Consider the following 16,232-nt stretch of genomic DNA (forward strand, 5'->3'; position numbering starts at 1 on the left):
GGGCGGTAATACATAAGGTGATGGGTCAGGGAATAGGTTAGGTTTAAATGATAAAGTCAATATCAACGTGACTTGAATTTAAAAGGAATAGTGCCTAGACTGGTGGAAGGGATATGGTAGAATGGAACTCTTGCCTATGTTTACACCAATCCAATGCTTTAACTTTAGTAGTACATGTCAGAAGAATCAATAACTGTTACCTTTATCTGACAAAGTTCTCAAAGTCATCCTCTACGGGGCTTTGCTGTTATCGACCGACCACTGGAGGTTCACGGTTTGCCATTGCTTAAAACTCTGCGCTCGCCCTTTGGCTAGGTCATCTACCTAGCGGATTTCTTCCCTTTTAGCTAGCTTGTGATGCACAAGCAAGGTCCATTTCAAACCTCACCATTTCCTGGCAGCATTTACCAGCCAGATTCAGTGGCTTGAAACACCTCCAAAAGCATGAAAACACCATGAATGTTTTGCACACAGTTTAGGAAAAAAAATCAATAATTAAACTGACATAACTCATGATGGTTTTTATTTTTGTTTGTTTGAGTCAAAGATAGTTTTTAGTTTTTTATGACTAGTTTTAGTTTACTATAATAACCTTGCCACTATCACACAGTAAATCTCTCTGGGAATATGTATGCCAGCAATAGAATAGGGCAGATTGATATGCAACAGATTAGTGATTAGCAGAGGTGTGGACTCGAGTCACATGACTTAGACTGGAGTCTGACTCGAGACACACATTTGATTACTTGAAACTTGAGATGATAGGAGAAAAAAAAATATTAAACCTGGTCAGATTGAAGAACGTTTTGTAACTCATTTTGTGGCCCAGAGTCTCTGTGGATTAGGGTAATGTAGGGTAACAAGCTCCCCCCACCTGAGAACAATGTCCAATTGCTGGCATAGTTTGGTATGTGGATGACGGTCAGGCTTAGGCCAACAAACAATGAAGGGAAATAAGTGGCCACAGTTTACACAAAGCGCTTGTTTAATTTTCAGTTTTTTCCTGGCAAAAACAGAGTAGCCTATGCTACCTACAATAATATTATCCATATAAAGTACCATTTAGCAATCTGCTACGGACGCATTTTTGCCACAACAACAGGCAACCTGGTGATTTCATTGATCATTTTCATATTTCAGATCGGCCTAGTTTTGGTGGGTTCTAACTCTATACCTCAGTGGTGGTACTGGCTATATGTCTAAAGATGGCTGTAACGTCGCACTACCTTCAATACTTATGGGATGAAGACGTAACTAGGGCTGTTACGGTGCCCGTATTACTGCCACACTGGCAGTCACTATTCATGACCGCAGTTAAAATACCACGTGACCGTTTAGTCACGGTGACTAGGCTTCTCCAATCTCTGATGCCGCTGATGGTCAACATCCTGCGGATGGTCTATATTTCTCAACTTTCCTAATATTAAGCACATTGCTTATCTTTACAACAGCAGTATAGCCTACCTGGCTGGCATGAAAATAAACCACGAGAAAAGTGTCCTCCATTTGCTATTTAAGTGCATAGATTACATGTATTTTTCCCCTGCCCATGTTCCAAGACAGGTGCATGATACTGGTCCATTTTAAATCAAAACTAATTTCTAAAATATATTATGTAGTATATGTAAAGACAAGATTACATTAAGAATAGTCTGATGGGTGACAATATTAGCCTTTCACTAGTGAATGATGCCCAGCTTGTGTGCAGTAAGGCAAGAAACAGCGTAGGCCTTTTGCGACTTTTTCAAATTGTAGTCACACACCTCATGTAGCCGAGCCCATAGGCCCATGTTTTGATAAGGTTTGTATCACAACTAAAGTGGCCAAATAACTTCTTAAAATTAAGCACATTAATCCACTTTACAACCAATGTAGAGCTTAACTGGCATACATAGGCGGCGCATGAGTTTTAAGTTTGAGGTCACGTTTGAGGTCACTTTTAGAATGGTGTTTTCCCACTACTGGATTGCATTTTGGAACATTCACTCTAATAGCCTAGTGCTGTGTGTGCATTGCTGCGCTTATTATGTGAAGAAATAGCCTAATAGTTTATCAACATTTTAAGCTTAATGTTCTGATTTGTTGCATCAGCCCCATTGTTTTTTTTATTTTTAAATGTGACGTGAGTGGTTGTATTCATTTGGGATCTATCGCATCCCACAACTGTCCCAGACTATGTTTGGAATATTTCTTCCTCGCAATAGAATAGGTCAACTTTTGTACTACGGGGGATAGTAGATTGACATAGGCTAGTGCTTTTGCTGTTCGTTAGGCCTACTCATCTTGTTGGCTGACGAAAAGTAAATGTGGAAAGTTCTAACATCTTCAATTAATTCAATAAGGACGAGCGCAGTTGCGTTCCCGATGTGTCTGTCTTCACTTGTAGCCTACGTCGGAGCTGAGATGCCTGTGAGAAGGACCCGATCACGTGACGTGCATTGGCTAATAATAATTGCAATATCTGCGAGAGCCATGTGAGTGAAAGGTTTTTCGGGGCATGGCGATTGGCAGTCGGGAGAATGGAATTTTAATTATTATATTCAGACCAAGAGCACAACAGCCGCAAAAGGCATGGATGTTTTTAGGGGGCATTACGGCTACACAAGGGGGATGCCACCGGGAAATACGAGGAATAATCAAGAGCTTGTCAAATTGTGAACGAGAGACTGATGAACTGTGTGCAGCCTGTGCAAGAAACAAAGCAGAGCTCATGCCTTTTAGGTAACTTTTTTCGAATTATCATTGTAGACGCATCATGCAGCCTTAGAATTAATTTAAAAAAAATCTACACATATAGCCCAACGTTTGTATCACAACTAAAGTTGCATAAATAACTCAAAATAAAGCATATAGGAGGACCTGTTTCTCCGCTGAACACAATAGCCTTGTGCGCACACTTCCTCAGAAATCATTCAGAGAAAATATCCTTTCCATTTTATTCCGCTATGATCAACTGTATTCTTCAAACTACAAAACAATATAAAATAATGCCACAGAATTCGAAGCAAATCTTGTCTGCTAAATTAGCTAGTGTAGCCAACAGCCATATGGCATAGCCAGATCAGGACCTAACATAAGGACACTCATAGTAAAGGTATTATGTTCTTCTGAAATTGACTACATTTTCTTCATATCATGTTTCTTTGGACCTGTCTAAAATAAATAACGGATTTACTGTGATGGTGTAGGCTATATTAATTGGATTTACTAGACTTTTTCAAATGTAGATGTTCCAAAAGTCTTCATCAGGCTTGAAGGCTATGCATGGAAGAAAGTAGATGCTAAAGCTGTTTATGTTAATTCATGGTAAATTACCGTGAGACCGGCAGTTATTTGCTTGACAATCACCGGTTGATAAAATTTCCTGACAGCCACAGCCCTAGATAACATAATCTGGCTAAATAATAATGATATTTCTACAGAAGAAAAAGGTCTACAGACAGATCAGGCTCTCCATCCGATCCCGCAACTTCCGCTGTATACAGGTAGGCCGTATGATCCTGCTTGCTCTGGACTCCAGATAAGTGAGAATGTGACATGATATCCCTAGTTGATATTGACTGCTAACATGAATGACTTCCAACAAAAAAATGCAGGTGTAAAAACAATCTATTTCTGTATCTTCCATTTTGAAAATGAATTACCATTTATGGCTATGACAGGTTACAGTGCATTTGGAAAGTATTCAGACCCCTTGACGTTACAGCCTTATTCCAAAATTGATTAAATCTTTCTTTCCCCTCATCAATCTACACACAATACCCCATAATGACAAAGTGAAAACAGGTTTTAGACATTTTTACAAATGTATTACAAATTAAAAAATGTAAATATCACATTTACATAAGTATTCAGACCCTTTACTCAGTACTTTGTTGAAGCACCTTTGGCAGCGATTACAGCCTCGAGTCTTCTTGGGTATGACGTCGCGCCGCAACCTGAACGCCCATCTGTGGCCCGCTAATTGTTAGCCGTCTTATCGGCTCCTATCTGAATAGGTCTATCGGACAATTTTCTTGGGCCACTATAACTAGTTTGCCAATTGGATTGGTCCCCTCTACCACACGGAACCCCACTAAACTACCGATGGAAACGCACAAGGTGGCTAAAAACAGACCTCCCTCCATCTTCTGCCAGCTTGCAACCTATGGCCCGGCTAGCTGTCTGAATCTCACTGGACCCTTATGATCACTCGGCTAAGCATGCCTCTCCTTAATGTCAATATGCCTTGTCCATTGCTGTTCTGGTTAGTGTTTATTGGCTTATTTCACTGTAGAACCTCCAGCCCTGCTCATTATACCTTATCCAACCTTTCAGTTCCACCACCCACACATGCTATGACATCACCTGGTTTCAATGATGTTTCTAGAGACAATATCTCTCTCATCATCACTCAATGCCTAGGTTTACCGCCACTGTATTCACATCCTACCATACCTTTGTCTGTACATTATACCTTGAAGCTATTTTATCGCCCCCAGAAACCTGCTCCTTTTACTCTCTATTCCAGACGTCATAGACAACCAATTCTCATAGCTTTTAGCCGTACCCTTAACCTATTCCTCCTCTGTTCCTCTGGTGATGTAGAGGTGAATCCAGGCCCTGCAGTGCCTAGCTCAACTCCTATTCCCCAGGCGCTCTCTTTTGATGACTTCTGTAACCGTAATAGCCTTGGTTTCATGCATGTTAACATTAGAAGCCTCCACCCTAAGTTTGTTTTATTCACTGCTTTAGCACACTCTGCCAACCCGGATGTCCTAGCCATGTCTGAATCCTGGCTTAGGAAGACCACCAAAAACTCTGAAATCTACATCCCTAACTACAACATTTTCAGACAAGATAGAACGGCCAAAGGGGACGGTGTTGCAATCTACTGCAGAGATAGCCGCAGAGTTCTGTCCTACTATCCAGGTCTGTACCCAAACAATTTGAACTTCTACTTTTAAAAATCCACCTCTCTAAAAACAAGTCTCTCACCGTTGCCGCCTGCTATAGACCACCCTCTGCCCCCAGCTGTGCTCTGGACACCATATGTGAACTGATTGCCCCCCATCCATCTTCAGAGCTCGTGCTGCTAGGTGACCTAAACTGGGACATGCTTAACACCCCAGCCATCCTACAATCTAAGCTTGATGCCCTTAATCTCACAAATTATCAATGAACCTACCAGGTACCACCCAAAAGCCGTAAACAGGGGCACCCTCATAGATATCATCCTAACCAACTTGCCCTCTAAATACACCTCTGCTGTTTTCAACAAAGATCTCACCGATCAGTGCCTCATTGCCTGCATCCGTAATGGGTCCACTCATCACTGTCAAACGCTCCCTGAAATACTTCAGTGAGCAACCCTTTCTAATCGACCTGGCCCGGGTATCCTGGAAGGATATTGACCTCATCCCGTCAGTAGAGGATGCCTGGTTATTTTTTATTTTTTTAAATACCTTCCTCACCATCTTAAATAAGCATGCCCCATTCAAGAAATTTAGAACCAGGAACAGATATAGCCCGTGGTTCTCTCCAGACCTGACTGCCCTTAACCAACACAAAAACATCCTGTGGCGTTCTGCATTAGCATCGAACAGCCCCCGTGATATGCAACTTTTCAGGGAAGTTAGAAACCAATATACACAGGCAGTTAGAAAAGCCAAGGCTAGCTTTTTCAAGCAGAAATTTGCTTCCTGCAACACAAACTCAAAAAAGTTCTGGGACACTGTAAAGTCCATGGAGAATAAGAACACCTCCTCCCAGCTGCCCACTGCACTGAGGATAGGAAACTCTCTCACCACCGATAAATCCACTATAATTGAGAATTTCAATAAGCATTTTTCTACAGCTGGCCATGCTTTCCACCAGGCTACCCCTACCGCGGTCAACAGCACTGCACCACCCCACAGCTACTCGCCCAAGCCTTCCCCATTTCTCCTTCTCCCAAATCCAGTCAGCTGATGTTCTGAAAGAGCTGCAAAATCTGGACCCCTACAAATCAGCCGGGCTAGACAATCTAGACCCTTTCTTTCTAAAATTATCTGCCGAAATTGTTGCAACCCCTTTTACTAGCCTGTTCAACCTCTCTTTCGTGTCGTCTGAGATTCCCAAAGATTGGACAGCAGCTGCGGTCATCCCCCTCTTCAAAGGGGGGGGACACTCTTGACCCAAACTGCTACAGACCTATATCTATCCTACCCTGCCTTTCTAAGGTCATCGAAAGCCAAGTTAACAAACAGATTACCGACCATTTCGAATCCCACCGCACCTTCTCCGCTATGGAATCTGGTGTCATAGCTGGTCATGGGTGCACCTCAGCCACACTCAAGGTCCTAAACAATATCGCAACCGCCATCGATAAGAAACAATACTGTGCTGCTGTATTCATTGACCTGGCCAAGGCTTTCGACTCTGTCAATCACCACATCCTCATCGGCAGACTCAATAGCCTTGGTTTCTCAAACGATTGCCTCGCTTGGTTCACCAACTACATCTCCGATAGAGTTCAATGTGTCAAATCGGATGACCTGTTGTCTGGGCCTCTGGCAGTCTCTATGGGGGTGCCACAGGGTTCAATTCTTGGGCCAACTCTTTTCTCTGTATACATCAATGATGTCACTCTTGCTGCTGGTGAGTCTCTGATTCACCTCTACGCAGACGATACCATTCTGTACACTTCTGGCCCTTCTTTGGACACTGTTAACAACCCTCCAGACGAGCTTCAATGCCATACAACTTCCCTTCCGTGGCCTCCAACTGCTCTTAAATACTAGTAAAACTAAATGCATGCTCTTCAACCGATCGTTGCCCGCACCTGCTCGCCCGTCCAGCATCACTACTCTGGACGGTTCTGACTTAGAATATGTGGACAACTACAAATACCTAGGTGTCTGGTTAGACTGTAAACTCTCCTTCCAGACTCACATCAAACATCTCCAATCCAAAGTTGAATCTAGAATTGGCTTCCCATTTCACAACAAAGCATCCTTCACTCATGCTGCCAAACATACCCTCGTAAAACTGACCATCCTACCGATCCTCGACTTCGGCGATGTCATTTACAAAATAGCCTCCAATACCCTACTCAATAAACTGGATGCAGTCTATCACAGTGCCATCCGTTTTGTCACCAAAGCCCCATATACTACCCACCACTGCGACCTGTACGCTCTCGTTGGCTGGCCCTCGCTTCATACTCGTCGCCAAACCCACTGGCTCCAGGTCATCTACAAGACCCTGCTAGGTAAAGTCCCCCCTTAGCTCACTGGTCACCATAGCAGCACCCACCTGTAGCACGCGCTCCAGCAGGTATATCTCTCTGGTCACCCCCAAAGCCAATTCCTCCTTTGGCCGTCTCTCCTTCCAGTTCTCTGCTGCCAATGACTAGAACAAACTGCAAAAATCTCTGAAGCTGGAGACTCATATCTCCCTCACTAGCTTTAAGCACCAGCTGTCAGAGCAGCTCACAGATCACTGCACCTGTACATAGCCCATCGATAATTTAGCCTAAACAACTACCTCTTCCCCTACTGTATTTATTTATTTAGCTCCTTTGCACCCCATTATTTCTACTTTTCACTTTCTTCCACTACAAATCTACCATTCCAGTGTTTTACTTGCTATATTGTATTTACTTTGCCACCATAGCCTTTGCCTTTACCTCCCTTATCTCACCTCATTTGCTCACATTGTATATAGACTTATTTTTCTACTGTATTATTGACTGTATGTTTGTTATACTCCATGTGTAACTCTTGTTGTATGTGTCGAACTGCTTTGCTTTATCTTGGCCAGGTCGCAATTGTAAATGAGAACTTGTTCTCAACTTGCCTACCTGGTTAAATAAAGGTGAAATAAAAAATTTAAAATATAAAAAAATAAAAATGATGCTTCAAGCTTGGCACACGTTTTTGGGAAGTTTCTCCCATTCTTCTCTGCAGATCTTCTCAAGCTCTGTCAGGTTGGATGGGGAGTGTTGCTGCACAGCTAGTTTCAGGTCTCTCCAGAGATGTTCAATCGAGTTCAAGACCGGGCTCTGGCTGGTCCACTCAAGAACATTCAGAGACTTAGCCAAGACAACGCAGGAGTGGCTTCGGGACGTGTGCTTAGAGTCGTTGTCCTGTTGGAAGGTGAACCTTTTCCCCAGTCTGAGGATATGAGCGCTCTGGAGCAGGTTTTCATCAAGGATCACTCTGTTCATCTTTGCCTCAAACCTGACTAGTCTCCCAGTCCCTGCCGCTGAAAGACAACTCCACAGCATGATGCTGCCACCACCATGCTTCACCGTAGGGATGGTGCCAGGTTTCCTCCAAATGTGACGCTTCGCATTCTGAGAGTCCTTTAGGTGCCTTCTGACAAACTCAAAGCGGGCGGTCATGTGCCTTTTACTGAGGAGTGGCTTTCATCTTGTCACTCTACCATAAAGGCCTGATTGGTGGAGTGCTGCAGAGATGGTTGGCCTTCTGGGAGGTTCTACCATTTCCACAGAGGAACTCTAGAACTCTTTCAGAGTGACCATCAGGTTCTTGGTCACCCCCCTGACCAAGGACCTTCTCTCCCGATCGCTCAGTTTGGCCGGGCGGCCAGCTCTTGGAAGAGTCTTGGGGGTTCTAAAACTTCTTCCATTTAATAATGGAGGCCACAGTGTTCTTGGGGACCTTCCCCAGTTCTGTGCCTTGACACAATCCTGTCTCGGAGCTCTACAGACAATTTGTTTGACCTCATGGCTTGGTTTTTGCTCTGACAACTGTGGGACCTTGTATAGACAGGTGTGTGCCTTTCCAAATCATGTCCAATCAACTGAATCTACCACAAGTGAACTCCAATCAAGTTGTAGAAACATCTCAAGGATGATCAATGGAAACAGGGTGCACCTAAGCTCAATTTCAAGTCTCATAGCAAAGGGTCTGAATACTTGTGTAAATTAGGTATTTCTGATTTATTTATTTTGAAATAATTTTAGAATAAGGCTGTAACTTAACAAAATGTGGAGGTCTGGAGGGGTCTGAATACTTTCCGAAGGCACTGTACATTTGCGCAGCGATTGTACGCGTGTGTTCGCCCTGTGCCCGATTGCATGTGCACGCGCATGGGTCGCAAGCTTTGAATCACGACTTTTTGGGGGTCGAGGGTCAAAAAGTCTGAAAACCACTGAGCTAGCGAAGAAATTGCTGATTTACTGTACAGGTATAGGATCTGGTGCAGCGCAAAACACAAATTGTAGGGCGAGAGGATTGCCATAAATGAATATGCAGCTCCAAAACTTTTAGGTTGATCAAGAAACTGAACAATTTACTGACCAGCAATGGGGCTTCAAGCAACAATTATTAGCATAGACCTACTGGTCTTTGCATGTCAAATTGCTTGAAATTGATAATTTACATATGAAGCTTGCATTTGGAATTTGAATGTATTATTACATAATAAAAATGTGTTGCAGACAAAATAATGAAAAGGGTCGTCTGGTAGCCTCAAACAGAAAGATTTGTCATTGCTTGTACAGTTTAAAAAAAAATTGTTTTACTTGACTTATGACTCGACACGCTCGAACCTTGTGACTTGAGCCGGCAGGTAGCCTAGTGGTTAGAGCGTTGGACTAGTAACCGAAAGGTTGCAAGATCGAATCCCCGAGCTGACAAGGTAAAAATCTGTCGTTCTGCCCCTGAACAAGGCAGTTAACCTCTCTGGGACATGTGGGACGTTAGCTTCCCACCGGTGGGACACACTGCCAACAGCCAGTGAAATAGCAGGGCGGCAAATTCAAAACAAAAATCTCATAATTCAAATTTCTCAAACATACAACTATTATATCCCATTTTAAAGATAATCTTCTCATTAATCCAACCACATTGTCCGATTTCAAAAAGGCTTTACGGCGAAGGCATAATATTAGATTATGTTAGGACAGCGCCTAAACAAGAAAAACCCCACAGCAATTTTCCAAGCAAGGAGAGGCGTCACAAAAACCAGAAACACTGCTAAAATTAATCACTAACCTTTGATGATCTTCATCAGATGAGACTCCCAGGACTCAATGTTACACAATACATGTTTTGTTCAATAATGTTCATATTTATATCCATAAACCCCATTTTACATTGGTGCGTGCTGTTCAGAAATGTTTTGCCTCAAAACTCCCGGTGAATGAGCACATCAATTTTTAAAAATCCTCATCATAAACGTTGATAAAATTTACAACAGTTATTGAAAGAATTATAGATACACTTCTTCTTAATGCAACCGCTGTGTCAGATTTCAAAATAGCTTTACGGCGAAAGCACATTGTTCAATATTCTGAGTACAGAGCTCAGCCATCAAAGCAAGCTATACAGTTACCTGCCAAGTTCGAGTCAACTAAACTCAGAAATAGTATTATAAATCTTCACTTACCTTTTGTGAACTTCGTCGGAATGCACTCCCAGGACTCCCACTTCCACATGAAATTTTTGTTTTGTTCGATAAACTCCATATATATGTCCAAATAACTCAGTTTTATTCGCGCGGTCAGATCACTAATCCAAAGGCATAATGTGCGAGCGCAAAACCCGAGACGAAAAGTAAACATGTCAAACGATGTTTGCAATCCATCCTTAGGGTCTTAACCTGTTGAGGACAGACGTTCCGCTAGTGGAACCCCGTTCCGCCAGCGGAACCCCTAGCCAACAGCCAATGGCATCGCAACAGCGCGAAATACAAAACCAACTAAAATACCACAATTCAATTTTCTCAAACAATCAACTATTTTACACCATTAAAGATAAGACTCTCGTTAATCTAACCACATTGTCCGATTTCAAAAAGGCTTTACAGCGAAAGCAAAACATTAGATTATGTTAGGAGAGTACATAGACAAATAATCACAGCCATTTTCCAAGCAAGCATATATGTCACATAAACCCAAACCACAGCTAAATGCAGCATTAACCTTTGATGATCTTCATCAGATGACACTCCTAGGACATTATGTTATACAATACATGCATGTTTTGTTCAATCAAGTTCATATTTATATCAAAAACCAGCTTTTTACATTAGCATGTGATGTTCAGCACTAGCATACCCACCGAAAACTTCTGGTGAATTTACTAAATTACTCATGATAAAAGTTGACAAAATAAATACATAATTTTAAGAATTATAGATACAGAACTCCTTTATGCAATCGCTATGTCCGATTTTAAAATAGCTTTTCAGCGAAAGCACATTTTGCAATATTCTGAGCACATAGCTCGGCCATCACGGCTAGCTAATTTGACATCCGCCAACTTCGGGATCACCTAAACTCAGAATTACTATTAGAAAAATTGGATTACCTTTGCTGTTCTTCGTCAGAATGCACTCCCAGGACTTCTACTTCAACAACAAATGTTGTTTTGGTTCCAAATAATCCATAGTTATATCCAAATACCTCCGTTTTGTTCGTGCGTTCAGGTCACTATCCGAAGGGTAACGCGCGAGCGCATTTCGTGACAAAAAAATAAAAAAATACACTGCTCAAAAAAATAAAGGGAACACAAACAACACAATGTAACTCCAAGTCAATCACACTTCTGTGAAATCAAACTGTCCATTAGGAAGCAACACTGATTGACAATAAATTTCACATGCTGTTGTGCAAATGGAATAGACAACAGGTGGAAATTATAGGCAATTAGCAAGACACCCCCAATAAAGGAGTGGTTCTGCAGGTGGGGACCACAGACCACTTCTCAGTTCCTATGCTTCCTGGCTGATGTTTTGGTCACTTTTGAATGCTGGCGGTGCTTTCACTCTAGTGGTAGCATGAGACGGAGTCTACAACCCACACAAGTGGCTCAGGTAGTGCAGCTCATCCAGGATGGCACATCAATGCGAGCTGTGGCAAGAAGGTTTGCTGTGTCTGTCAGCGTAGTGTCCAGAGCATGGAGGCGTTACCAGGAGACAGGACAGTACATCAGGAGACGTGGAGGAGGCCATAGGAGGGCAACAACCCAGCAGCAGGACCGCTACCTCCGCCTTTGTGCAAGGAGGAGCAGGAGGAGCACTGCCAGAGCCCTGCAAAATGACCTCCAGCAGGCCACAAATGTGCATGTGTCTGCTCAAACGGTCAGAAACAGACTCCATGAGGGTAGTATGAGGGCCCGACGTCCACAGGTGGAGGGTTGTGCTTACAGCCCAACACCGTGCAGGACGTTTGGCATTTGCCACAGAACACCAAGATTGGCAAATTCGGCACTGGCGCCCTGTGCTCTTCACAGAAGAAAGCAGGTTCACACTGAGCACGTGACAGACGTGACAGAGTCTGGAGACGCCGTGGAGAACGTTCTGCCGCCTGCAACATCCTCCAGCATGACCGGTTTGGCGGTGGGTCAGTCATGGTGTGGCATTTCTTTGGGGGGCCGCACAGCCCTCCATGTGCTCGCCAGAGGTAGCCTGACTGCCATTAGGTACCGAGATGAGATCCTCAGACCCCTTGTGAGACCATATGCTGGTGCGGTTGGCCCTGGGTTCCTCCTAATGCAAGACAATGCTAGACCTCATGTGGCTGGAGTGTGTCAGCAGTTCCTGCAAGAGGAAGGCATTGATGCTATGGACTGGCCCGCCCGTTCCCCAGACCTGAATCCAATTGAGCACATCTGGGACATCATGTCTCGCTCCATCCACCAACGCCACGTTGCACCACAGACTGTCCAGTAGTTGGCGGATGCTTTAGTCCAGGTCTGGGAGGAGATCCCTCAGGAGACCATCTGCCACCTCATCAGGAGCATGCCCAGGCGTTGTAGGGAGGTCATACAGGCACGTGGAGGCCACACACACTACTGAGCCTCATTTTGACTTGTTTTAAGGACATTACATCAAAGTTGGATCAGCCTGTAGTGTGGTTTTCCACTTTAATTTTGAGTGTGACTCCAAATCCAGACCTCCATGGGTTGATAACTTGGATTTCCATTGATTATTTTTGTGTGATTTTGTTGTCAGCACATTCAACGATGTAAAGAAAAAAGTATTTAATAAGATTATTTCTTTCATTCAGAGCTAGGATGTGTTGTTTAAGTGTTCCCTTTATTTTTTTGAGCAGTATATATACCATTACCGTACTTACAAGCATGTCAAACGCTGTTTAAAATAAAACATTTTGCTATATTTCTCGTAAAATAGCGATAATATTCCAACCGGGCAACGTTGTATTCATTCAAAGACTGAAAGAAAAACATGGCGAGTTCTCGTGATCGCGCATCTCCAGTCTGTCCCCAGGCTGACCACTTACAAACTCTGCTCCTATACTTTGCCCAGAGACAGCAGACACGCCATTCCACTTTCTGGCGGCTTTAGAGAGCCAATGGAAGCCTTAGAAAGTGTCACGTTACAGCACAGATGCTGTAATGTCGATAGAGATGCAACAGAAGGACAACAAATTATCAGACAAGGCACTTCCTGTATGGAATCTTCTCAGGTTTTGGCCTGCCATATGAGTTCTGTTATACTCACAGACACCATTCAAACAGTTTTAGAAACGTCAGAGTGTTTTCTATCCAAATCTACTAATTATATGCATATTCTAGTTTCTGGGCAGGAGTAGTAACCAGCTTAAATCGGGTACGTTTTTTATCCGGCCGTGAAAATACTGCCCCCTATCCCAAAGAAGTTAACATAAATCTTCGATAATATTCCAACCGGACAATAGCGTATTCATTACAGAGGAAAAAGAAGGAGCGGCGCACCTGCGTGAGTGCGCAGTAAACAACTCACTGGTCCCAGGCTTGAGACAGCTCTAAAGACTGTTGACATCTAGTGGAAGCTTTAGGAAGTGCAAAATGACCCCACAGACACTGTAGTTTGGAAAGGCAATCAGTTGAAAAAAAACTACAAACCACTTCCTGGTTGGATTTTTTTCTCAGGTTTTTGCCTGCTATACGAGTTCTGTTAAACTCACAGACATCATTCAAACAGTTTTAGAAACGTCAGAGTGTTTCTATCTAAATCTACTAATAATATGCATATCCTACCTTCTGGGCCCGAGTAGCAGGCAGTTTCATTTGGGCACGTCATTCATCCGAATTTCCGAATACTGCCCCGTCACTAAAAAGATAACCTACTGTTCCTATGCAGTCTTTGAAAATAAGAATTTGTTCTTAACTGACTTGCCTAGATAAATAAAGGTAAAATAAAAAAAACTTAAGACTCGAACAATAGTGACTTGGTTTCACCTCTGGTGATTAGCCTACTTACTGAACTAAATGTAAATATATACACTATCATATCACGCAAACACACTGACACGAGTAAACGCACTTCAAACAAAACCCCCTTTACAAAGACCAATACACTGCGGATGCTTACCTTGACGTCAGAAACCTTCATGCGGGTGCCCTCCTTGCCCACGAAGATGTCGTCGATGTCCACCAGCAGGTAACGATCTAGAGCCAGAGACAGCCTCTTGCCCGTCAGGAAGGCTACAGCGTCCACAAACACCAGCTTGTGCAGCCAGAAGTTGAGGTTGTTGCCGAAGAGCACCCGCTGGATGCCGTCGTGGAGCCCCAGGTCTTGGACCACAGAGGCATGGAGGGGGCTGCCCACCCCCACCCCGGATGGGCCCAGGTCAGGCACCCGGGTCCTGGCTAGAAGAACAGGCTCGTAGGTGGAGTGGTTGGACTGGAAGACAGTCCAGTCGTCCCCGGGTAGGGGGCCTCGCTCCACCTCCCGGGCCTTAGTGATGAGGAGCAGGGGGGACTTGGGGTTGACGCTGCAGTCTCTCAGGCCCAGGTTTGAATGGAGGAAGAGAGGGAAGCCCTTCAACTGGGCACTGAGCAGGCTGTTCTCATTGGCCTGGGAGAGAAGAGAGGGGAGAGATGGAGCCAGGTCACAGTGGGCATTTCTGTTTACAGTTAATTTTCTTCACAACTCGATGGCCTCAAATTCTCTTCCAATGCTGAAAACATTTACCAAGGAGTTACGGGCTCTGGCCATGTGTGGGTTGCGCAAATCACTGTGTGCATTTGTGCAGGAGCGTAAGAAAAATGCAGGTGAACCCTCTGCCCCTTATTTGTTAATTTACATTCTGAGCAGGAGCCCCATAAAGCTTGTATCGATTGGTGATAAACAACATTTGGTAATTCGACACAATCACAGCCATAGACGGTCCGAGTCTGCCAGACTCACATCCAAACCAAACTAGCAAATCATCATTCAGTGGCTTAGCAGATGCTGCTCTATTCTCAGAGCCACTGGCAATATCTGACTTTGGAAAATATGATTTACTATCCATCTATCTCTAGCTAGTAGCCACCCTTTACACAAGAGCCCCTCAGTCAGATCCAGAGACTTGGGTGGTTATCGCCTATTAGGCCTAGCTTTCAGTGCATCATGGCCAGTGGTGGAAAAAGTACCCAAATTGTCAAACTTGTGTAAAGTAGTAAAGTACGGACACCCCCAAAAAAACTACTTAAGTAAAAATACTTTGAAGTACTACTTAAGTAATTTACAACACTGGTCATGGCTACATGGCTACTAGCCCAGGGACACTACAGGGTTGATTGGCCAAACGCCCACAGCAAGAAAAGGGGGCAGTTCTTAATATAGCCTAACCCTGGGTGAATTATGAGGAGACGGACTCCAGTGCTAGTTTAGGAGGGGAGGATTTATTCCAATTACACAGCAACATGGATATAGGATTAAGCTCAAGGACTAATGGGAGGACGAGAGGGGCTTAAAGCAGCCTCTATCCCTGCCTGGGTGTAATTAAAAGTGAGGGTGCTGGTTAGCAAATGGCCCGAGCTGGCCTTTCAGATTGTGAAAACCCTGCTCTAGTGCTTGGACTTCCCCTGTCTGTCAGCTCTGGGACCAGGCTGGGCGAGGCCACTTAGTACCACAACACTGGGGCTAACAGGAGGGGGTTTACTTCAGACCCAACCAAGGGGAATTAGGCAGGCCAATTTACTGTAGCAGCCAAGCAGCTGAGTGAGTCCCACTCCCACCCCTGGTGAATTTGCTGAGCCATGTTCCAGCAGGGCCATTATCAGCTAAGCTACGGGCCTATGGTCGATGAGCCATGACAGGACCAATGCACTAGAGGAACAGCAGGGTAGCAACCAACCACAGGCAGAGACTCTGTTGATAGACCTGTGTGTGTGTGCGTGCGTGTGTACTGTATTATACTGTACGAGCTGAACACAGAGGTAGACTTCCAGGTTAGACGACACCGCCAAGGCGGAACCTGCCCGCCTTTTACACAGTCGGGAGTCATTTAAAATTAACGAGCGCACATT

The 16,232-nt window shown here is 44.1% G+C and overlaps 1 protein-coding gene across 3 annotated transcripts in view; it reads right to left on the bottom strand.

Annotated features, from left to right (window-relative positions):
- Window positions 1–16,232, bottom strand: part of LOC115154896 (bifunctional heparan sulfate N-deacetylase/N-sulfotransferase 1) — a 118,996-nt gene that overhangs the window by 22,144 nt on the left and 80,620 nt on the right. For all 3 annotated transcript variants that reach the window (XM_029701587.1, XM_029701590.1, XM_029701588.1), the window contains one exon: window positions 14,308–14,793. In XM_029701587.1, coding sequence (XP_029557447.1) covers window positions 14,308–14,793 — 486 coding nt within the window. The remainder of the gene's footprint in view (window positions 1–14,307; window positions 14,794–16,232) is intronic.

This window comes from Salmo trutta, chromosome 19 (assembly GCF_901001165.1).
Source record: "Salmo trutta chromosome 19, fSalTru1.1, whole genome shotgun sequence".
Taxonomy (NCBI): Eukaryota; Metazoa; Chordata; class Actinopteri; order Salmoniformes; family Salmonidae; genus Salmo; species Salmo trutta.